Source organism: Maniola jurtina, chromosome 13 (assembly GCF_905333055.1).
Source record: "Maniola jurtina chromosome 13, ilManJurt1.1, whole genome shotgun sequence".
Classification (NCBI taxonomy): domain Eukaryota; kingdom Metazoa; phylum Arthropoda; class Insecta; order Lepidoptera; family Nymphalidae; genus Maniola; species Maniola jurtina.
Genome location: NC_060041.1, coordinates 14328301 through 14353751, shown reverse-complemented (window position 1 = coordinate 14353751; position 25451 = coordinate 14328301). Strand labels below are relative to the sequence as shown.

The 25451-nt window shown below is 38.8% G+C and overlaps 1 protein-coding gene across 3 annotated transcripts in view; it reads left to right on the top strand.

The window, feature by feature from the left end:
- The window catches only part of LOC123871230 (tau-tubulin kinase homolog Asator), a 68826-nt gene extending 44463 nt beyond the window's left edge, over positions 1–24363 (top strand). For 2 of the 3 annotated variants that reach the window (XM_045914909.1, XM_045914907.1), the window contains exons 13-30: positions 5338–5418; positions 6160–6309; positions 6842–6922; positions 7381–7561; positions 8041–8109; positions 8658–8743; positions 11207–11308; positions 14121–14267; positions 14566–14713; positions 14957–15120; positions 15486–15624; positions 15842–15947; positions 20398–20472; positions 21276–21336; positions 21774–21921; positions 22517–22628; positions 23057–23268; positions 23479–24363. In XM_045914909.1, coding sequence (XP_045770865.1) covers positions 5338–5418; positions 6160–6309; positions 6842–6922; positions 7381–7561; positions 8041–8109; positions 8658–8743; positions 11207–11308; positions 14121–14267; positions 14566–14713; positions 14957–15120; positions 15486–15624; positions 15842–15947; positions 20398–20472; positions 21276–21336; positions 21774–21921; positions 22517–22628; positions 23057–23268; positions 23479–23498 — 2082 coding nt within the window. In that variant the 3' untranslated portion in view covers positions 23499–24363. The remainder of the gene's footprint in view (positions 1–5337; positions 5419–6159; positions 6310–6841; positions 6923–7380; positions 7562–8040; positions 8110–8657; positions 8744–11206; positions 11309–14120; positions 14268–14565; positions 14714–14956; positions 15121–15485; positions 15625–15841; positions 15948–20397; positions 20473–21275; positions 21337–21773; positions 21922–22516; positions 22629–23056; positions 23269–23478) is intronic. The other variant, XM_045914908.1, reaches the window with a different exon arrangement.
- The last annotated feature ends 1088 nt before the right edge of the window (positions 24364–25451 follow it).

Below are 25451 nucleotides of genomic sequence, written 5' to 3'. Positions count from 1 at the left end.
AAGAATTGAAGTCCAGATCTCTGGATCCTCACTGAATCTATGCTCGTAGAAGAAAATGTGTTGTGTAAAGTAGACACCTGGTAGCCCAAGCCCTGCAGCGCCGGCGCTACTAAAGCTCCGATGGTTTGCTTTTCTTCGGGAGTGTAGGCTACGTTTGATACTCCTGCCTTGTAAACAGCGTACAAAAGATCCTCAGCAGTTAATGAGGTCTTCATCAAATCTGAACTACTGTTAAATTGGCTCTTTGCGAGGGTATTCAATCCTTCAATAATCTTCTTAACAATTTTGCCACGGTCCGTCATCCTGAGAAAAGATTTTTTTTTAATATCCATATGCAACGAAGTACTCAAAATATACCTATAACAATAATTTAATTATTGGAAAAGTTAGTATATAGTTATGTCCTATGCACCTAAGATAGATCTATCTAGATCTATCTATCATGCGGACAAAGTCGCGGGAATCATCTACTTTCTTATAATTGTTGTTAGAATACACTACTAACAAGTATTAGAAGTGGTTTCGTTATCTAATAAGAAGTAGATATAATCAAGCCGCTGTCAACAGCGATAGTGATAATGCCCTGAATAAGTAGCGATAATGATTATACCTAGAATTACCTATATGTATTATGATTTGTAGCATTTCTATATGTAGGCATTTTACACACATCGCTGTTTTCAGTTTCAAAGTTACAAGGTCGCAAGAAATTACAATACAAATCCTTAACCCGTGTAACTTTTAATCTATGTCATTATTAGGGTTCCGTACCTCAAAAGGAAAAACGGAACCTTTATAGGATCACTTTGTTGTCTGTCTGTCTGCCCGTCTGTCGTGTCTGTCAAAAACCAATATGGTACCTTCCCGTTGACCTAGAATCATGAAATTTGGCAGGTAGGTAGGTCTTATAGCACAAGTAAAGGAAAAAATCCGAAAACCGTGAATTTGTGGTTACATCATTAAAAAAAAATTAAAATGTGTTTCAATTTTCAAAATAAGACAACTATACCAAGTGGGGTATATGAAAGGGCTCTACCTGTATATTCTAAAACCGATTTTTATTTATTTTTATGTATAATAGTTTTTGATTTATTGTGCAAAATGTTGGAAAAAATACCTGAGTACGGAACCCTCAGTGCGCGAGTCTGACTCGCACTTGGCTGTTTTATTTACAGTAATATTGTTCGCTTTAATAAGGTCCTGTTATCATGTTTTTGAGCAAATAAATACTTGAATACTTGAAGTAATGTAACAAAACTACAGGCACATATTTATTTTCTATAACGTGTCTAGAAAATACATCGAGTTTTAATTTTTAACCCCCGACCAAAAAAGAGGGGTGTTATAAGTTTGAAGTGTGTATGTGTGTATCTGTGTATCCGTGTATCTGTCTGTGGCATCGTAGCTCCTAAACTAATGAACCGATTTTAATTTAGTTTTTTTGTTTGAAAGGTGGCTTGATCGAGAGTGTTCTTAGCCATAATTCAAGAAAATCGGTTCAGCCGTTTGAAAGTTATCAGCTTTTTTCTAGTTATTACTGTAACCTTCACTTGTCGGGGGTATTATAAATTTTTAATTTACACTTGTGATAGATTAATATCACTGAGTATTAATATCATTAAGGCGCACTAAACGGGTCTAACCGCGAAATTCAAATTTACTTTGGATTTCGCAATTTGTAAACTATCTTTACTTATTTTATTATTTTCGACTATGTAGTAAATTTTGCACAGTTTACATTTATTATTAAATGCTTATGTAAAATATTTGCACGCTATTACATGGCAAGTGTAGTGATACTAAAATGAATTATAATTTCTATGCTAACCTGCATTTCAGCGAATAAATAAATGTTTGATTGATTGATGTATTGATTATGGCATTCTAATAGCCAATGGCAGTATCGTCTTTACAGGTCTGTATGAAAATCTTTACTTGGTAGTGTTCAGTGTAAGAAATTAATCAAAATAATGAGTTTGACGTGAGTTAGTCACAAATTAGTCGATACTCTGACTAAATACTTCTAACTTGGGAAACTGGAAGAATTCTCTGTTTAGAGATAAGCATTTCCAATGTAACTTAATTTATTATAACTTTGTAACTACAATTTCGGTACATAAAAATAAAATAAGATAAGATAAGATAATTTATTTTGGCACAATAACAAATATAACATAAACATAACAATACATTGACTTAAATTAATTATACCTAATAACAGAACATTACTGTGCACCTGTATCCCGAACTAGTAAGAGCTGTGTCTCGGGAAGATAAAAAATAAATATGAATTTCGCGGGCAGACCCGTGTAATTAGCCTTAATATACAAATGAGATCAAAACTACATTTGTTTGAAGTGCACTACGAATAAACTTCTCTTAGCAAAATATGAATGCAAGTTAATTAATGGTCAACGCTCACCTACCCAAAGAGATCACGAACGACTGTCCGATACTGTTTTAGAAATAAAAACTGATAGCGCGCGGCACACGTCTTGTATCGATGCAACTGTAGGGGGAAAACCGCGCGGGCGAACTGAATACTGATTGTATTTATGTATTATAGCATACGAGTATTATGTATAGCTTGCGCCGGCCGGCGTAGGCGCAACGTGACGTCAGCAACTGCCGCCGTAACGTGAAGAGACGTATCTAACCAAAACAGAAACCGACGAAAAAAAAATAAAGTTCAGAAATCTTTTTTTTTTTTGAGGTGACAACGTCTTATAATTCGATAGAGCCGGCTGCACGCACGAAAAAACATGACTCATGCGGCGTTACCTCGCTCTGAGGCGTTCCATGTAAGGCTTGAAGTGCAAGCGAGAGCGCGGAACGAGCGACAAAGAAGCACAATCGGCCTTTGTTGTCACGTTCTACTATCGTCAGTAAACCGACTTTACAGATAACCAATTTTTTATTCAATAAAGGCAAGCGCTTGACCACATCACACCTGATGGAAAGTGATGATGTGGCCTAAGATGGGACGCGTTTACCTAGAAGATGCCTATTCACTCTTTTAAAGATTCTATTGCGCCTTTTTACATGACTTTTTTTCAAAAAAGGAGTGTAATTTTTCAGGGTTCGTGTATGTGAATGTCTGGAGTATGCCAGTTTTTGTCACACCATAGCTTTTAAACGCCTGAACAGATTTGGATGTATGGGGTATTGTTAAATGTATGATGTAGGGTTGTCCTTACATCATTCAGTGTGACATTAGCTATAAATTTTATGAAAAAAAAAATATTTCGGCTGTATGACGCTATTTTTAAATGTTATTTTTTTACAGTTTATAGTTCGTTTTTTGGCAATTTTTATCAATCACTACTTGTTTCTTGATTTCGAATATATTATGTCTGTGTCTGTTATCTTTAACGACTCATACATTTAACTGATTTTGTCGAAAAGTATAGAGATAGCTCGCATCCCCAATGCATACGCACGGACATCCCAGAAATGAAAGAGATTTATTTGTCTCAATATTGCAAAAAATGGCAGCTACGCCCTTCTTTGTTTGGATAGCCGAGCCCGGCCGCAATATTATAACAATAAACCTAAACATTCAGTGCTCTGAGTCATACGTGCAATTGAACTAGCTGTGTGCGTTATACACAGGAATGAGCGATATATTAATGCCTATCGATAGCTTAGTACTACAAAATATCGATATTTTTTATTTTATCGATGATGTAGGTACCCACTTTTAAGCAGGGTCGGCATTGTTCTTTTGAACATGTGTTTTATTAGTTAAACATTTTAAACCTATTGAATTAATTTAGGTATTTTTGACTTTAATATCGATATTTCATTGAAATAACGCTCATCCCTAGTGATATTGTAGTAGGTAGGTCGGCACCTACTTTATTTTTAAACGGGTCTGTGTAGCTTCACTCCACAAGATTGGGTGTTTATTTGTTTGCTTCAAATCTTGCAAATAACATTTCACTGGCAAACAAATTTCGAATTGCACCTGATATTTCGAACGGTACCTATCTATCTATCTATATATCTATATTATATCAATCTACCTACGTGATAGACTAGTTAGACGCACGGGCGACTAGTTGCCCGGCGACTCACGCGACCGCCTCGCCTCGACTTTGTGTCCATGCAAAAAACGACTTCTACATTAAAATAGGGTCTTGGTAGTAATAAAATGACGTGATGTTTTGTATAGCGGTAGTTTATGGGACTAGAATTAATTATTAAAAAAAATTAGATTATTTGAAATTTTTAATCACGTCACGCTGTACGGAAGGCGATCAGCGACGTCACAAGGTGATAATGAACAAATATTAAAAAAAAAATTAACAAAAATATATTATTTTTAATCTTTATGTTAAAAAATTAAAAAAATATTCGTTGTTTTACGCCTTGTGACGTCATTGATCGCCTTCCGTACAGCGTGACGTTAATAATAATTAACTACGTAAAAATTTCGAATTAAATTTTTTTTTAATGATTTTCTTCTAGACCCATAAACTACCGCTATACAAAACATCACATCATTTTACTACTGCCGTCACAGATAAGGAAATACAAATACTAAGAACCTGTTACAGATTCTAACGGTTGCCGTCGACTGAGTCGCCGGGCGACTAGTCGACGGCAATTATGATTTATGACGATGATTATACCTACTTGCCAATTATTCTTCATGAAACTGAAATTAAATAAAATGTATTCATGCTCATTGATTGGTTAGGTATAGTATGCATCTCCACCCTGGTTGCCATCTTGACCGGTCGTGTACTATAAGTATAAAAAATAAAAAAATAAAAATTATTTATTAACAAAAAAAATTATTAAATTTAAAAAAATATTTATTTAAAATTATAGGAACCTACGTTTTATGATATTAGATAGATATTCGTTAGTTCGTAGGTATGACTTGCTATTTTATCTGTTCCTCGTATGTACGGAGATGTATGCAAATAGATATAGTCTGTTTTCCCGTGGGTTTTCCTTATTCCGTTTATACACTGTTATTTTAGAATACTACTAGCTGATGCCCGCGGCTTAGTATTTAAGTATAGGTTTTTTAAAATCTGTTTTTGTTCTTTTGTAAAATTTTAACAAGTAGGTATCCTGTGGGAACTTATTTTCCCGTAGGTACATGAAAAAGGAGCCGAAAAAATTTTTTTTTCTTACTCTAGCATATGGGGTATCATTGTTTAGAGCTCATTGAGTAGAGTATATATTTTAATTGTTTATTATTTTAAAAATAAGGAAACGGGGGGCGTCAAAGTTGTCAGTTTTATTTAACAGCGTAACTGAAAATCGGGGTAAATTTGCTAGAGATGGCTAAAGGTTAGTTTTTCTGTTTTTCTGTTGTTGCAGACCGCGCCCGCCACCAGAGCGCGCGCGGCGCTCGCCGCCGGCGCCGACCACCAGCCCTCGCCCGACCACCAGCCGGACAAGGTAACTTGACACTTAGGTTGAGATCTATAGATCGCATTTTGACTTTACTTAGACTTAAGACATTGTTAAAACGAAACAGCGTTATATAGCCAGCATAAATCTTTCTCGTTTTAACTGCAACTTAAGTCTAAGCAAAGTCAAAGTGCGCTCTATAGATTTCAACCTAACCATCGTCGTCGCCATTATCAACCGATAGACGCCCACTGTTGAACACATGGGGAGTGCTTTGAAGAGCTGTTTGATCTCATTCCACCCTCCTTTTTCTACAACCATACCGCACGCCATCGTAAGCAATTTCACCCTCACCACCTGGGTGCCTGGTGCACTTCGACGGCCCGTTGTGCTAGGTCCTTTTTTCCACGCACATGCAAACTGTGGAATCAACTCCCATCGGCGTGTTCCCGCTAGATTACAGCATAGGGTTATTCAAGGGGTGGACCAACAAATTCCTGAAAGGCCGGCAACGCATCGCCGGTACCTCTGGTACTGCAAATGTTCAGGAGCGGCGGTAGACACTTAACATCAGGTGACCCGCCTGCTCGTTAAGTATTTTGAAGTAAATAATTTGACTTTGTCATTTAAGCTCCTTTTTAGGTGGACCTGGGGCCACCTGTATTTAACGGCACCCTGCGACTCGTCTGATGTCGTTTATCCACCTAGAATCTAGAGGAAAGTCTTCACACGACTAATATTGTTTTGGTGAAACGCATAGTAACGAAAGTTCACCCCCTTGTATCGTAGGCCCGTCGGCCGCGCTTGGAAACGGAGGCGACGACGGCCGTGGCGACAGACACCCAGAGCAACATGCCGCGCGACAAGCTGCCCAACGACAAACGCGCCGCGCCCGCGTCGCCGCGACACGCGCCAGCGCCCGTACATCTCAATGGATACGTGAGTAGAGTTCTTTCAGGGTTTTGTATTAGGCTGCTTTTCCACCAGAGATGTGCTATGCAGCTATGTTGTAAGGAGGTCAAAGCTGAGCTATGAAACTATGTGACCGTCTTTAGGGTTCTGCACCTCAAAAGGAAAAAGGAACCCTTATAGAATCACTTCGTTGTCTGTCTGTTTAACTATCTGTCCGTCAGTCGTGTCTGTCAAGAAAACTTATAGCGTACTTCCCGTTGCCCTAGAATCATTAAATTTGGCAGGCAGGTAGATATTATAGCACAAGTAAGCCGGACTCCGCCGGCAAAGCCGTGCTGCCAAGCGATTTAGCGTTCCGGTACGATGCCGTATAGAAACCAAAGGGGTATGGGTTTGATAAAAACTGCCATACCCGGTCCAGGTTAGTCCGCTTCTATCTTAGACTGTATCATCACTTACCGCCAGCTGAGATTGCGGCAAGGACTAACTTGTATCTGAATCAAAAAAAATAGTTGTGGACAATTGACGTCATTACATTTCCTTGTGTTGTTCCCAACAGTCAGCGACGGACAAACCCACGCCAGAGAAGGAAGCCGAAGCCAGAACCACGCCCGCGCCCTCTCCCGACAGACATGCGAAGGTACTAATATTATAAACGCGAAAGTTTGTATGTATGGATGGGTGTATGGATGTTTGTTACTCTTTCAGACAAAAAATGCTGGATGGATTTGCCTGAAATTTGGAGTGGAGATAGATTATACCCTGGATTATGGAGAACTCTTAGGCGTGCAGGTTTCCTCACGATGTTTTCCTTCACCGTTAAAGCAAATGATATTTAATTATTCAAAATGCATATACATAGTTGTATGTATTAGTTACACGGTACACCCAACTGTAATTTTTCAGTACTCTGAAAGTTGCCTGCCCGGAATCGAACCCCCGACTTCCTTTAAGGTGACGGATGTCTTAACCACTAGGCTAGGCTATCACAGTTTCAAATAAAAAGTTTATTCGTATAAAAATATATTTTGTTCTATTTATTTAAGATTACCTTCATCAAGTGCAACAACAAAGATATTACAACTCAAATTTTCACAGGAACAATCGAACTCAGCGGTAACCGGGCCCCCCGCGAACCGGCCCGAGAGGCAAAGCGTGCCCCCCTGCAAGCCGCGGGCCCCCGCGCCAGGAGGAGGCCCCACGCTGCTCCGGCTGCGCGTGGTCACCGCGCCTCCTACTTGCGTGCAAGAGTTAGCGCCCGCCACGCCTTCCGTCACAGGTGAGACTACTCCTGCAGAGTATTTAGGCCCTCTAAAAGACGCGGGCCCCGACCGGAGTTCCCCAAAGCTGCTTGTATTTAAAATTAAAAAAAAAAACATTAATGCGTGTATAACACAGCAAACAAGTGTAAATTAAAAATTTATAACACCCCCGACAAGTGAAGGTTACAGTAACTAGAAAAGAGCTTTGAGTTTGAGAGTGATAACTTTCAAACGGCTAAACCGATTTACTTGGATAAGAACATCGATCGAGCCACCTTTCAAACAAAAAAAAACTAAATTAAAATTGGTTCATTAGTTTAGGAGCTACGATGCCACAGATACACAGATACACACGTCAAACTTACAACACCCCTCTTTTTGGGTCGGGGGTTAAAAATAATGAAAGCAAAATAATAAGAGCGCCTGCGAGTGTATTGACACTACGTTAGTGAGCAGACTATAATAATGATTGTTTTCGTTTGGTTTTGTTTGGCAGGCGAAGCCAGCAGTCCACGCATTACAGCCGACGTGGACAGCGTACACTCCGATACACACTTCAAGAGAGGTGAACGTCTTTTTTTTAATGCGTTATACGCATGCGCTTCACGACAAAATCGGTCAAGTACGAGTCGGACTTGTACACTAAAGGCCGATTCACACCAAGCACGTACACGTGACCACGCGCATAGTAACGCGCGTGAATCCATAGACATGACAGCACGCATTACGTCTACGCGAACGTTCACGTCACGCAAGCGGTATGTCATATCTCATACAGTTCCATACATTACAACGTCATGGTACGCGCTACGTCTACGCTTACGTGCTGCATACGCGTTTGATGTGTCCCAGCTTTAAGGGTTCCGTATCCGCAGGGTGCCAACGGGTGCATAGTTATAGGGTATAACTAAGCACCTACTGCTCGTCTGTTAGACGTGCATGCAGATGAAGTCGCAAGCATAAGCTATCTTATTATTATATAAAAAAAGAAAGAAAAAAAAAGAAAAAACGTATTTTTATCTTAAATTGTGCCACACATTACAATATATTATAGCTAAGTGTTGGTTATCCCGTTATAATAGTATTGTTTATTAACAATAATATTCGTCGCAGGTCCCCGACGCACGCGCGCCCGCGCGGATCAGAGCTACACGCAGTTTGCGGTCATGGACGACGAAAACGTGTCTGCGCTGCAACAGGTATATACCTCCTAGTATATCCTATAATACTTACTCTCACGCCCGGGAACAAAATAGATATATATTAAAGCCAAAGAGAATATAATATTATTATATTAGTTCAAAATAGTAAAGTCTAGCCCGCGCAGCAATTTTTATTCGCGCGATCTATTTTCCGCGTACGGAATTTCACCTGCCCGCACTGCGAATACGGTGAGAGTCATACAATACTACTATTATATATACTTACTATATACTATTATATATTATAATATTTATACTGCACAAAAAATTCGCGCGAATTTAATACCGCAATTTGTATCAAATCACAGTTTCTTCCCGCGCAAATTTTGAATCGCAGTACGGACATCTCTATTTATTAATTACAAGTGTTACAGAATTGCGAAAAAAGGCGCGAGATTTTTTTTCGCTGTGCGGACTAGCGTTAGGAAACTTGCAACAAAATATCGAGGTAGGCGTCAAATGTTACCTACATTTGACGCTAGATTGCCTATGAAACGACTACATTCCTTTGATTTCACGTCAGCCCTAATACTTGATGGATCGTGTACCGGGTGTTAAAAAAATTTAATAAAAATTAAAAATGAAAGATTGATTAGCACACGGTAAAGTTTAATAATACTGATTAAGTTTAAAAATGGTACAGAAACTACCGCGGCTTAGCTAGTCGGTGGCACACAAATTTGTAGGGTCGTGGTATAGGTTGATTTCGGCAAATTCCTTAGGGTGTGTGAGACCGTACTCTCCTTGGTGTCGATGGCCTCTTAGGTGGCGTGAGGCGTGGAGTCTTGGTCAGCGGGTGTTTGGCCGTGGGATCCCGTCGGTGCTGACGTGGTGGTGGGGCGTGCTGAAGGTTTTAAACACGAACCATACTTTAAAGTCCAAACGTGGCTTTGAAGTCCCAAACTCTGCTTTAAAGTCCAAACTCCGCTCCTGAAATTGATAACCAAGATGGGTTATCATCTGGTGTACCAATCTCCGTTCTGGAATCGAACCCGGCCTCGTCGAACACAAGGTAGGTACTTCGACGTGGTAGAATTGCCGGTGTTAAGAAAACCAGAACGGAGTTTACAATTAAGTAGGCTAAATAAACGGCAGAAGGCCCAAAAATAATAAAAGAACGAAATTGTTAACAAAAAAATATAAAAATGAGGGTCGGCTGAGATTTTTAAATGATGATGCAATCTACGTGAAAATTACTAATGAATAAACTACGAATTAGTTAATGCAAAGGGTAAAATTAACTACTAAGGTTATGATTATTACAATAAACTAACAAAATAATCGAAATTTGAAAAATTACTAAGTATGAAACATGGCGGAAAAATGACAACGCAATAACTACGATTTACATTGTTTTAAGTACCATCCAAAACTTACTTACCCTTTAACGGGAGCATAGTAGCACTATATATATTTGAATAATTACATTGTACAAAGCAATAAACGCATTTTAAAAGGTGTCGCGCCCATCTTAAATCGGATGGACGCAACAAAAAAAACAACACGCCCGGCGTTTAATGTCCGCCGGGCCTGTCTGAGCTCCTGTCAAACAGGCTAACTTCAGTCGTCAAAAGTGGGCTGACGTTAGAAAACAGGACGCCATTAAAATATGCGTTCGGTAATTGCAACACTTAATTTTATAGACTATTGCATATAATTAAAAAATATACTTAGTTATATCTAAAAATATGATTTTTAATAATAAATAGATAAAATAATAATATAAATACAATATAACATGTAACGCTTCGTTACAATCGTCGATTCAGTATCAAACCGAGTTTCCTGACTATAGCTCACTCTGGTATTACTTCACTCACACATTCCAACAAATACCTAATACCACAGAATACCTACTTCATTTTAACATGCACATTCAGAAGAATATTCATAATCATAACTTATTTATTCAAGCTGGAAAGCTCACAGTTATTTAGCATTACAATGGTGTGCAATAATAGCAAGCAATTTACAATAAATAATTATATTAATTACATAAAATATGACAATGAACGAAAATTACTATAAATTGAAATATATCATTAACAAAGACAATGTATTTTAAGAATAAATATGTAAGCTTAACAAAAACTTAATCAAAAATTAATCTAATAAATTTTATTCAAAATAAATGATTAAGAAAATCAACGCCAACGCCACCGTAGGTATTTTTCAAACAAGCTATTAACTACGTGTAAACAGGGTGTTCCGTGTAAATGTATTTTGTATATACGATAAGTGCGTCACATTATTATTTATTATACATTAATAATAATATGAAAACTGTTGTACAATGCGTATAAATGTGTAGTTTGCGACAGGTCGACATGGCATTCCGGATATGCGCACACCGCACACCGAGATATTGCGGGTGTGCGAGGCGTTCCTCCCATTTCAACCTATCGTGAACTATACTTTAGTGTAACCGTTTGATTGCACCAATGTTCTCCATTGTACCAGGTGACGAAAGGCGGCGCTCTAACTCTGGTGTCGCTGTGGAAGTCCCAGTTCGACGACTCCGAGGAGACCACCGACAACGAGTGGAAGCAGGAGCAGTTGCAGGTAAACGCGGCTTATACCAACACCATTATTATCTAGACTACATCTCGCGCTCAACGGGAATGTCTAGCTCTATCGTCTTATTCTTTGAACCTTTCACTCCTTTAGCCGTTAAATAGGTATTACAAGTGGAAATGTCTTTAAAACATAGTCAAAAAGTCAAAATCATATATGCAAAATAGGTACTATTGTACACCTTTTATTTGTCAGATTTGTTAGATTTGAAAGATGATACAGTGATGATAATTAAATTACGTAAACTTAGAACTAAAGCTACGAATATGCTCAAATATTATTCTAATCATAATCTAATAGAAAAAAATAGATGATGACCGTGACTTTGTCCGCGTGGATATAATTGTTAAAAAATACTTCGGGAACCATGGATTTTTATGGGATAAGTGTTAATCCAAGGTATAATCTATGTTCATTCCAAATTTCAGTCAAATCCGTCCTCATTTAAAGACTCAAAATTTTAGTGCACGCTACAAATTTAAACAATAGGCTCGCAACTGGCAGCTAAAGTCACGCGGTTTGACAGCTCTAAATTAAATTTAAAACTGTCAAACTATGTCTGTCCTCTTCATATTGCATAAGTAAGAAGAGATGCAAATACTCTAAAATTTAGTTTAGTTGGTAGCTCAGAATCAGTACCAATGTGGCTTGATAATAATTAGGTCATGTAGATAATTTTAGAATCACCATGTATCTTAAAATTTTAGTGAGTACACGTATTATAAAAAATTGCTCAAAATGTTGTTACCTATTAGATTTAGCTAGTGTTAGCTGCCACTGCCTTAGTGTTTTATAACTAAATTAATTTAATTTTTTTTTAGCCTAGGCATTTTATGTTTTGTTATTAGACATGCTATTCTTATTGTTATTTTACTTAAAAAACGAACAATACTCTCCAAAATATATTAAAATATTGTTGTTTTAATGCTATATCTAGATAACTATATATTTTATGCTCAAATGTGATATATCTTTAAGTTTTCATGTTATTTTTATTGTATTTTCTCCATTTATGTGTGTGCATATAGTAATTATGTTGTAAATAAAGCTTTTTTCTTATGTTTTCTTAATTTCTTTTCTTTTCTTTTTTTTCTTTCACTAAAAATTATGATTGCCCTTAATCCTTAAGGCTGCCTTTCCTCCAAGGATACGTAGCGAAGAAAGAGTGTAAAACTCAGCCATAGAATTGCATCATTGACATAGCTTAGCTTATCTTGTGGCAAAATCTGGCGAATTCAAAATGGCTGCCATGGAAATCTGTTCTATAGTCTGTTTTTCTTTACCTTGAAGAAAAGGAAAATATGTAGCTTAAATATGTAAGAAGAACCGCGCTCATACGACCTTATTGACAATGAAGTCATGATACAAGTGTAAAATCTAACCGGAAGGTCTAACTTTGACTTTGCTTAGACTTAGGTTTAGGCCGGCGGCATAACGCTGTCTCGTTTTAACAGTATCTTAAGTCTGAGCAAAGTCAAAGAGCGCTCTATAGATATCAGCCTAAAGCTCCGGGCAAATCGCGTCGAGTTTCTGCGATTCACACATGCCTAGTGGAAACGCAGCCTAATCCTATGCAACTTCTAACGCAGTGACAATGGATTTCATTACAGCTACTTTATATAATTATTTGTTATTAATTCAAAGCTATGTTTTCAAATTATTTTAACCCGCTTCAAAATTAATAGCTGTTACTTATTTAACCGCCACTTAACTGGCGAACAGCCAAAATAAGTTATAGTTAATGCATACATTTTGAGATCTGAATCGCCATTTTAGTTCTGTGTGTTAACTGTCATGTCAAAAGAACGGTTCACCTTCAAATTAAGGACATTTAGAGCTAAAATTACAAATGAGATCTCAAAATGTATGTACTGTATCTCAATAAATGGGTACCTACAGCAAACTTTGATTAGATATAAACACCATGCTCTCAGTCTAGACCTAAAATTATTACAGTACCCGGTAGGAAATATTGCAAATTCGAACTTTAGAAAGAGATAATGGTTTCATGGGACGAAACGTTACATAGGAATAAGTGACAGAGAAGACGCTCTGCGAATCAGAAATCTCTTTCTAAAGTTCGATGTGCAATATTTACTGCCCGTACCTATACAAGGTTTGACAGAACTGTAAACGAATATAAGTCTCTGTCCTTTTCTTATTACATTGTTGGTGTGAAAGAGATACGAATACCTACAATGAAACTTTGTTGGAAATAGTAGGTCAGCAGTAGATTAGCAGCGACTAGGTGCAGCCTCTACAATGGCACCAAGGAGAGAGCTATGCTTGGAGTTATACGTGATCAAATCAGAAATGAGAAGACCCGTAGGAAATCAGAGTAACCGACATAGCTGAGTGGGTTACGAAGCTGAAGTGGCAATGGGCAGGGCACATAGTTCGAAATACCGATAAACATTATGGTCCCAAGGTGCTGGATAGGCTAATTCGCACCGGAAAGTGCAGCGCTGGGAGACCCTCCACTAGGTGGACAGATGGCATCCAACGAGTCTGCGCGAGCCGCCTGATGGTAACCGTGGCGCAAGACCCTATAAGAGATCTATTTCCAGCAGTAGACGTGTATTGGTCGATAATGATGATGATAGGTGCAGCCACAGATTGTGCCTCAAACTCATATATTCAAAGTAGGTACTATTGTACACCTTTTGATAGTTACAATTGTTGGGTTTAGTAAGATGATATAGTGGTAATAAATTACGTAAACTTAAAACTAAGCTACGAGGGTTCCTAACGCGGCCAGGTGTGAGAAGAGCCCACAACAAACTCAGCCTTGTGTCCACAGTCGCCGGAGCACCGCAACACGCGGCCGGCCACGTCGGGCGTGTCGAGCTGCAGCAACGCGCCGCGCACGCAGCTGCCGCTCACGCACACGCAGCACACGCAGCACTCGCCGCCGCGCGCGCCGCCCACCGTGCATTTAGTTAATGAGGTGAGATCGAATTCATAAAAAAATTTTGATCGTTTCGCTCATGATTTTTTATGTGAAACTTCATTGCTTTTCAAGAAATCCCGTTAAATAAATTGCCCTTTAAATAAAAAGAGTAACTGCGGAGTTTCTTGCCGGCTTATTACAGTAGATTTTGCTTTGCGAACTGATGTTATAATCATGACATATCATAAGAACAACAGATTAATTCCCATGGGTACTTTTTTATTTTGTTAAAATATCATCCCTACGAAAAGTATGATAGCGCGTTTACCATATTATATTTTGAACATTGCAACAGGTAGAAAAGCCAGAGAAGACTGAAAAAACAGAAGTAGTGGAAAAGCCGCCGCCGAAGAGCACAAAATGCTGCCTGCACAACGTGGGCATCGAGGCGTTCCCGCGCTTGCAGCCCGCCCTGCCGCGCTGCTGGACCCTGCCCGCCATAGGTGAGCGCTGTATGCGGGGGTCTCGCCTATATACAACTGACCTTTCTCGCACGTTATAATTGACCTATTATCGAAGTGACACTTGGCGTTCAATCGGGATATTGCATGAATTCTACCCTCGAAACGAAACCGCTTTTTATCGCCAAGAAAACGTCATCATCTGCTAAGCAATGAAGATCTGCAGGAACCGCTGTGAGGCGATCTGGAACCATGTTCGATGTAAAGCATCATGTTTCCTCACAGGCAGTATAGTGAGAGAGCTGCGACCGCCTCTGCTGCAGCAGGCGTCGTTCGACGACGGGTCGGGCGGCGCGCTGCGGTACAGGCTCGACGTGATGCGCGGCGTGGCTGCGCGTGCGCACGGCCCCTCCCCCCCGCCACAGCGACAGCGCGCTCACAGTGCCCCCGTGAGTATACTGAGCTATAGGCAATAGAGAGAGCTGCGACCGTAACGAATCTCCACCCCAATACAAGACTCCCTAGGCGCGTCTTTAACGACAACCCGACGATCAAAACATGACCGGCAATGCACCCTATCGAGCTTAAAAGAGCTTACTTCGCAACGATAGACGATGGACAGCTGGACCTTGGCAAAAAAACTAGGTTTAAGTTAAGTTAAGATTACATTAGAATATTAATATAAATTAGCGTTAAAGATGTTGCAATATAAATAGAAACAGGTAAAAGTAAAAACTATTACTCCCCGGCGTTGCTTCGCGCTCACCGCGGTCGCTACAAGACTACAACACGTCATACGTTTTTGTCTTTCCAGAGTATATCCCGGTCGTCGAACAGCGATTCCCCCCCTCCAGCGCCAAAACCTCCCCCTGAAAGTACGGTGTCCAGTCGACTGGAGATCCGAGTGCGACCGCCCGACAGCGCCTCCCCCATGCACTCAGGTATGCAATCAGGTACGATATATGAATCTGTTTTTTTACAAGATTTTGTAATTAGAACGCTAGCAAAAACTTAGCGCTATTGTATTATCCTACTTAAAAGGGATACGAGTGCCATAGCCCTTCCAGGTTAACCTGCTTCCATCTTGACTGCATCATCACTTACCAACAGGTGAGATTGCAGTCAAGGGCTAACTTGTATCTGAATAAAAAAATCGATACTGTGTTGCAGTGAAGATCCACTCGGTGGTGAGCGGCGCGGGCGCGGGCGAGCTGCGCCTCAACCACGAAGACGCGTCCGTTTACTACGACGCCACCGAACACCAGAGAGACAAACGGTAACTTCTTGTAAATCAAGGCCGCGGATATTATACCTGTAAGTTTTACTCACCTAAGTAGCTTACATGCTCAACTTACGATTTTACTAATGTAAAAGTACATTTACCTTAGTAAATTTAATGCCAATTAGTTGTCGATCAATTACGTAAGCTACTTACGTGAGAAAAACTTACAGGTTCGCGGCCTATGGCTGAGCTCTATAGAGCGCACTTTGACTTTGCTCAGACTTAAGACATTATTAAAACGAGACAGCGTTATATGGCTGACATAAATCTGTCTCGTTTTAACTGAAACTTAAGTCTAAGCAAAGTCTAAAGTGTGTTTCATATATTTCGAAAAAGTGCTCTCCATGATTGCTTCAAGATTTGCAATTTGGTTGTTTTTACATGGTTTATTAACGTACCAAGATGTCTCAAAATTTGGCTGGAGCTGATATTTTATAAGTTTTAAAATAAAATTAATTATTTTATTATTTATTACTGTCGGTTATAGGTATTATTTTACTGTTATGAATGGTGAAGAGATAAATCTATATCTGGCTTAGTTATAGACCTGGAACAGCAAAAAATAGAAAAATCTGCGTCATGTAAACTTACTTTTTTATGCAGAAACGCGTAAGAAGTGTAATTTCAAAAGCTGTATATTTCGCAAGATAATTTATCGAAAAATATTATTTAAAAAAAAACCAAACCGAAAGAAAGCGGCCCAAATCACACACTTACACATCGACTCATCCGTAGAACAGAGTCCCATCTACAGGATTGATAGTTTTCAGTAGAGGTAAGCGAAGTTGTTGACTTGTGTAATTCTTAAACAGTGAGACTGGGGATTTTGATTTTTTGGGATGTTGTAACAACGCCCCAGTCTAGTTAAATGCTATGTAGTGTATATTTCTTATCCTCTTATTTCACGAGATAGTGAGTTTCATATCAACATAGGACGTTTTATAGCGGAAGAGCGGGGGTCCGTAGTGAACATTGTACGTTGCTTTACGGAGACGTCTGAATTATGTGACGTTCTATATTAACATGGGTCATGTTTTGTTGGAATTACCTATTCCTTATGAGTCCTTTGTGAATAACATCTTAAAAAATTTAAACATAATGTGAGCTATATGATGACTACCCTCCCATGTAACTAAATAAAAAACAAGTTATTATTAAAAGTCATTTATTAATTTAAAAAATCTCAAAACAAATAACAAAACTGAACGGCAATCACATCACAGTTAGGTACGGTGGTACTTAAAATTAGCATAGTTTAAAACTTACAGATCTATGTACCTATAGGAACAATGCGTACAGGTAAAAACATACTTAACAACAATTATTGGAATACACTTCCGCGATCAATGTCTCCTACCAATTACAATCCGGGTATCTTTAAAACAAGAGTAAATAGGCATCTTCTAGGTAAACGCATCCCATCTTAGGTCACATCATCACTTTCCATCAGGTGTGATTGTGGTCAAGCGCTTGCCTATAATTAATAAAAGAACAAAAAAAACTTTCGTATACCTAAAACTGCTTTGGTGGCATAAAAGTTAAAACTTAAAATAATAATTAAACGGCATATCGTATCACAGCATGGTAACTAGTTTTAACCTATATGACTACGGCATGGACTTAAATTAGCAATCTTAAACTTATAAATGTACGTAAATGTTTATCATACAACATGAAATACGTATATGGAGATATTCAGCCTTCATAACAATCAGTCTTATATATACAAGAGTTAATGTATTTCTTCAATAACATCTTTTGAGGCCGGTGCCAATTAGCCACACAAACCGTCTACTCTTTACACCACTCCACTTGACTCCACATTGTGACTCCACCTGGTAAAAAACCTACTGTTTACTAAGCTATTACACGGATCGCAACCAATTTATTTTTATCCATAGAGGAATTCTGTTCTCCATCTCCGAAGATATTTATCAAATCTTCACCAAACTAAAATGAAACACTTTCGGAAGCATGACCTACCAAACAAAAAAAGAATTATTAAAATCGGTTCGTATTTGGCGGACTAATCAAGTAATAAACATACAAAAAAAAACATACAGTCGCACTGATCTTTTTTGGGAGTATGAAAAGCTAAATTGAAGTTTAAGTTGACAATGTCACGATACTGACGTTCCTTTGTAGCCTTAGACGTGTATTTCTCGGGGCCGAACCATTCAAGGTATATTTTGAACATTTTGGCAATACTTAAATCCCCTTGTAGGTAAAGCTTCCGGCTATTCTTGCGTATATAATGTGATTCAACAGGGGCAAATGCCCGAACATGGTCACAAACGCTTAGTTTCATAGCGTCATCTATAACGATCTTATGACTGTCGTGGCGACCCCGTCTCTCCTCTTCTAAAATAGCACTTCCATCGTACTTCTTCCATGCAGTCTTTAAGATACGAGTTGAAACGGCAAGAGTATTAATGAACATAGTTTGGCATACTTCAGTTTTCTCGCAGTGAGATTCGCTAGAACCTGTGATCAGCGGCAGATAATACTTAAAAGTATGTTTTCTATTATTAGGAGTGTCTTGATTCAGGCATCTTTTCTTCTTCATTTTATCGGAATATTTGATGATGAAATTCCACTGCATAGCTCGATCTCCCAGTTGCCAAAATTTTGTGAAGCAGTTCAACCGCTGTTGGTGAGATATTTTATCAGGGCATTTGTAACGGCATTTGCATGATGACCCCATCGTTTTTTCGTCTACCACTATTCCCTTTTTCGTTACATATTTCTTACCTAAGTTCTTAAGGCATTTGCGTTTAAGGTCTGCCCATTCTTTTGGGCGCCTCTGTCGTTTTCTAGTCGTTTTAAGAGTCATGGTGGGATCGCTTGAGTGCGACGTAGCAGGTGAATTTGTGGTGCTAAGTGACAACGAAGAAATCACAGCGAATATGTCTGCATGATTAGAGCAGAATGAGCTATCGCAGATCGAATGGGCATTAATAGGAGATGGCATAGGAGTTGGCACTGACAGTTCCAAATTAACCGGGGTAGATCTGTGGTGAGGAACTTCTAACAGCTCTTCAAGCTGAATAATTGGTGAATTCTCGAAACTAGAAGGCACTTCCAAAGAAAATGTGCTAGGTTGATTGCTGTAAATATCTTTGGCATACGGATCAGACATGACATTTGGTATTGAGCTATCACAGGTAATTTCTTTGGTCCCACCATCTTCATACAGAACTTCTTCCCATATATCAGCTAGTTCACGACTGATTTCTTCTGCACCAGGAGGCAAAGGTGAGGTTTGTTGTGTCATATCATTGTCATCAACATTCACAGCTGAAATAAAATAAAAACTGTATAATTATTATTACAGGTACTTACAAAGAAATTAGTTTAACAAATCTTAAATAAAAAATCTTTATAATTTTATTATTTCATGATATTTCTAAACGAACAACGTCCTAAGTGATGTCTTTATCCCAGTAAAAACGTCCCATCTTAATATCAAACCAACAAATCGTATCACAGATACCGTAGAAAAACGTTCTATATTCACATGAAACTCTTAAAATATCAATGATGTTCGAATAAAATCGTCCTTACATTTCATAAGACTTCTACTTTTTTGCTATTTATTATTACAGAAAGAAAGAATACTTTGTGAGTAAGCATTACGCCAATTGTAGTTTCGGATGATTTTCACACTAAAAATGCCTTTCTATACTCTCCGTCATAAAACGTCCTAAATAAAAATCGATCGCCCACGACGGTTTACTGAGACAAAAATGCAACATCACAGCAATACAGATATAATGTTTATTAATTTAAGAATTTATTAGTGTGTATGGCAAAATAATACAGCTAAAATCGTCAACTTACCAGCATTTACACTTTTTTTCATATAATCAGCAGGAACGTTTGAAAATTTTCTTTCTGCATCAGCTCCTTTAAGCATATCTAACATTTTCTGTGAACGTGACATCTTTAAAATATGCTTTTACATGCAAAACTTTTAATACATTATTTTGTTCATCAAACCAAAAAAAATCTGAGCGCATTGACACAAATACGCCATCACTCCAACGAACAGCGGCCGGACTGACGAGCGGACGGGGCGCCCGCGCCGCTTCTGCTCCCCGCGCGCGGTTAGTTGATCACTTCGTGCGTTTTAATGCGGAGTTAATGTCAGATGGGACGTTATACGATTCTGTATTTCCGAAACTAAACAAGATACGAAAGTTCTAAAAACGTACGTCTGTAGAGTTCGTATTCCTTATCGCGTTTAGCTATTTAACTCATTTTTGCTCCATGATCACATCGAACTCTGTTCTACGGATGAGTCGACATGTATACTGTGTAAGTGAAATCGAATAAATAATTAACTATCGCAGTTTTTTCGATTTGTCTTTCTATTATTTCGCGTAAGTACTCGTACCTATTATACCAGTATAACTATACAGTATACCGGTTTAACTCTTTTCAGGTCGTCCACACGAAGTGGGGAAAAAAGCCAAAGTCCCGCCGTAGAAAGAACCCGTTTAGACGCAATACAGGACAGGTAATACACCCTTTGAAAAACAAATCGTGTTTGATAAATCATATAACTTCTACGTGACATTGGCGAAGTGCATTGTGCTGGTGTGGCACTACTAAAAGCCATTAAACAAAATAAGAAGAAGATAAATCATGTAACAGACAAATGAGGTATGTACCAAGCAGTTAGTGCCATAGATTCTTTCCTTGTCTCTGCTACTTGACATATATTCAAACAGTCCTCCGAGTTCATCGAAGTTTTTTACGGGTTAAGTTGTTGCATTGGAGTTTTAGACAAATTCTTTAAGTCCTCATATCTCCCACGGGTATCATATCAACACATCGGTCCTAACCTCAGCATGCCGGGATGTTACGGACATTTATCTATACTCTATCCGCCGAAAGAAGTTAGTATAGCGATCTCTTTGTTACGTAATCCCATACAAATGATAGAGACAAAGATCTGTGGGCTTAGCGTCCACTTTGAGTCATCAACCAATCATAATGTTTTGTCGAATGTTTTTTTCAAACATTTGGAAATTGAATTTCGAATGCTTTTCTGAGATTTTGTGTGTCTCTGAGAGATATATTATTTGTATGGGATTACGTAACGGAGAGAGCGCTATGCTATGCCTTCTTGCCGTGGCGAAAGTATTTATTTATTTTTGTATTTTATGTACCTACCAAAATTGTAGTTACAAAGAAAAAATAAATTAAGTTACATTGGAAATGCTTATCTCTAAACAGAGATTTTTTCCAGCTTCCCATTCAAGGTTATGAGTATTATACATATAAATACATTTTGTCAGTCAAAATTGTCTGTTCCAGAAGTACATCGGCAATAAGACGTGAAGCGGGCGGCGGAGACGGCTCCCAAAGCTTGAGAGATGTAAGTTCTGTTAGTAGTTTAAAAAAACTCTTCGCTATATTATTTTTTGCCCAGCGCTTGGATGCAATCTGACCTGCTAGCAAGTGATGATGCAGCCTAAGATGAAGCGCGCTTGCCTATAATACTCCATTCACTGAGAGAAGTTAATATAGGGTTCTCTCTGTCACGTAATCCTGCACAAATGACAAAGACAAAACGTCGAGTGACCAACCAATCACAAGCAAACCCATGTCATGATTAACATGGTAAACAAAAAAGATAGGTTGATCATTCAGTTCAAATTCAAAATACTTTTTATCCAACAAGTGCTTTTGAATCGTCAAAAGCATCTACCTACCACTTTTTCAGAATGCCCTTCCTACCGAGCAGAACCAACAAGAAACTAGGCGGTTGCTCTTTTCAAAGATTTGATACACAATTGTTGATGTGTTTTCCAGAGGTCGTCAGGCAGCGGGTCCCGGATCCCCGTGGCGACGCCGGGGTCGGGGTCGGGGTCGGCGACGCCGGCGGAGCACCGGCTCGCGAAGTGCGCCTCGTGGAGCGGGGACGGACCTTTGACGCACGACCCTGCTGACCTTACCCCTGGTAAGTCGAGGTCTCACCTACACTGCCAGGCGTCAAATGTTACCTATATTATCTAACCTAATATTTGACAAATGTTGATTCAGGATCAACATATATATCCACTGTGCTCCCCCGTGGCCGGTGGTATCCATGACGGGTTTTCCTCACGAAAAAAATATATAAATACGAATATATAAATAAAAATATATATATAAAAATACGAAAAAAACCAACAGTTTCCTCACTCTATGCTCTATCCGCGAAAAGAAGTTAGTATAGCGCTCTCTGTTACACAATCCCATACAAATGATAGAGACAAAAATCTCAGTGGGCGTTAACCAATCACAAACATGTTTCCGAAAAATATTCGAGTACAAAACATAGTTTTGTTTGTGATTGTTTGGTGGCTCAAAATGGTTATCGCCCACTGAGTTTTTGTCTCTATCGTTTGTATGGGATTACGTAACAGAAAGAGCCCTATACAAACTTCTTTCCGAGGATAGAGTATAGATCCGGATCTACTGTTTTGTTTATTTATTTTTTAATAAGTGTTTATTAAAGTAAGCTCTATGGGCTGATTTCCGCACTAAGACGTTTCCAATCCGCTTGTCCGCAGCGCTACGCAGACGGCGGCAGAACGCAAGCGACAAGTACGCGCTGGACCCCGCGCGGGAACTGAACCTGCGGTTCGCGCGCCCGCGACACCGTCCCGCGCAACCTCACAACAGGTGAGTACATGAAGATTTTTAAAGCGAAAACATTTTCAAGCGCGTTGGGTGGTTTTGGGATGGGTAAAAACTTCAAGATCGCAGCGACATGCTAATTTTATGCTAACCACATTGTACTCTTAAACAATCGCAAAAAAATTAAAGTTTTATTGTCTACCTATGTATGTGCTAGTTAGCAAAAATTTATGTTAACGTCTGAGAAATAAAGGTTAGGTTCTCTGTATTGATTTGTAAAAAATATCCAGGAGAAATAAAAATTAGGTTCTAAAAGTTAGGTTGTATAAAATATCCACCTGTTTTTAAAGTGAAAACTATCGTGGCCTACTTACAAATTTTTGATACTAAAATTAAATTTGAAAACGCACAAAAAGACCTATTTTTTCATAGTTTTAAGTTTTCACATGTTACTACTACGCCCTGTGTTACAGCGCCGCGAGCCGCTGCCGCAGTGCGGGCGTGGCGGGCACGTCCCCGCCCCCCGCCTCCGGCTCCTCCTCGTCCGGCTCGCCGCCTCCCGCGCCGCCCACCGCCCCCGCGCCGCCAGCCGCGCAGAACGCCGCACGCGCTCGTCGCTTCCGGCCACTCGGCGCTCGCGAACATAACAAGGAGGAGTTACCCGCGCCCGTCTACAGCGCCGTCGGTGAGTACTGACCCGGACATCGCCTTTCCCCTCTCTCTTGTCCCCGCCAAGAAACAGAACTATCCGCACCAGTGAAGAGCCTGCTGTGACCGCAAAAACAACAAGGTGCTAATTTATTCCTCCATCAAAGTTGTTGAAAAATCAGCCCTAATAATAATATGTGTATACCACTGACATATTTATTTTTAATATTGAAAATCTGCTCTTTAGGTACAGGACACCGGCTGTGACGTCAGAACGAGTAACTCTTGACGTTTGAACACGTGTATACTCAACTCACTATGAACATTACTCTCACGCGAACCAACGTGCTAGCAGAGATCTGAATATGGTATATATCCAATTAATAGGTTAATTTCTCATTGAATTGCCGTTCCCATTGATTGGTTAATATGTTATCCGAGATCTGAATACACAAGTGTATCCAAATATGTGGTTATTTTCTCATTGGATTGTTATTCCCATTAATTGGTTAATGTTTCAATTGGGTAATGTGTTAGTCATTACTGAATACCTTAATATATCTAATTAATTGGTTAATTTCTCATTAGATTTCAATTTCCATTAAATAATGGATTAATATGTTAGCCGAGATCTGAATACCTTGTAGTATATCCAATTAATGGTCTAATTTCTTATTGGACTGTTTCCATTAATTGGTAAATGTGTTGGCTAATATCTAAGTACTCTAGTATACCGATCTAATTAATTGGTTAAGTTCTCACAATTCCCATTAATTAGGTTATGTGTTAGCCAAGATCTAGATCGATTTTAGTCCTTAATCAAGAAGTAAACTGTACTTTTGACATGACAGTTGACACATAGACCTAAAATGGCGAGTGAGATCTCAAAATATATCACTATACGTGCGTTTTTAATAAGAACATCGGCAATGTCACTCCGCACCTCGCATGCCCATCAAACTTAACACTTAACTAATTAATGGGTTATATCCTTAGCGCAATGGTTAGGATAATGAAAATAAAATCCTGGAAGGTGATAGAAAATTAATCAATACATGACAAATATTTAGCTTATATTTCGAATTTGTTTGGGGCAACTATTAAATAAAGGAACTAGTTAAAAATGCACACAAAAATATCACCACAATCATCAAAGAAATAAATATAATGTACAAAAAATGGCTGCTTATGGTAGTCGAATAAAAAAAATTGGTAACTGTAAAGCACTAGTCAGAGAACAATCCATAATACTTCTTTGACCTTGAAAAACGATAATTTAATCTTGGCGACATCTACCTTTTAACACATCTTTTTAATTCATCGTTCTACTACTATACTATCCGCGGAAAGAAGTTAGCTCTCTCTGTTACGTAATCCCATACAAATGATAGAGACAAAAATCTCAGTAGGCGCTTACCATTTTGAGACACCAACCAATTACAAACGTAACTATGTTTTCTTTTTTAAATTTTTGGCGTCTCAAAATGGGTAACGCCCACTGAGATTTTTGTCTCTATCATTTGTATGGGATTACGTAACAGAGAGACTAACTTCTTACCGCGGATATAGAAAAAGTTAATATGAAAAAGAAAACTTATTCAAAAAATACTTATTCCATCAATTTTTGTTTTCAAAATACCAAAAGGAAGCTACAAATATATTTCTAATATTAAGCCAGTAATATAGTTATTTTTGTAAAATAATTCTATGTATAAAATATCTCTTCATATTATATTTTGGGCTTGCTACGTCACTAGCAGTTACGGGAAGATGACGGGCGTAGGCTATTTAAGACCTTATTGCTTAGGAATAAGGACGTTAATAGCGTAATTCAGGTATACAAATGGATATTAAGGAATACTAGAAGTGGCACTTATGAAAAATAATTTTATTTACGTTTACAATTTTCTTCCCCCAAGAATAGACTTTACATCGAGTTTGATAGGTTCATGAGAATCAAACTACGTTGTATGGGGCGAGAGACGGGAAGTCCCCTGTTAAGATACAAGGTTCATGAGAATCAAACTACGTTGTATGGGGCGAGAGACGGGAAGTCCCCTGTTAAGATACAAGGTTCATGAGAATCAAACTACGTTGTATGGGGCGAGAGACGGGAAGTCCCCTGTTAAGATACAAGGTTCATGAGAATCAAACTACGTTGTATGGGGCGAGAGACGGGAAGTCCCCTGTTAAGATACAAGGTTCATGAGAATCAAACTA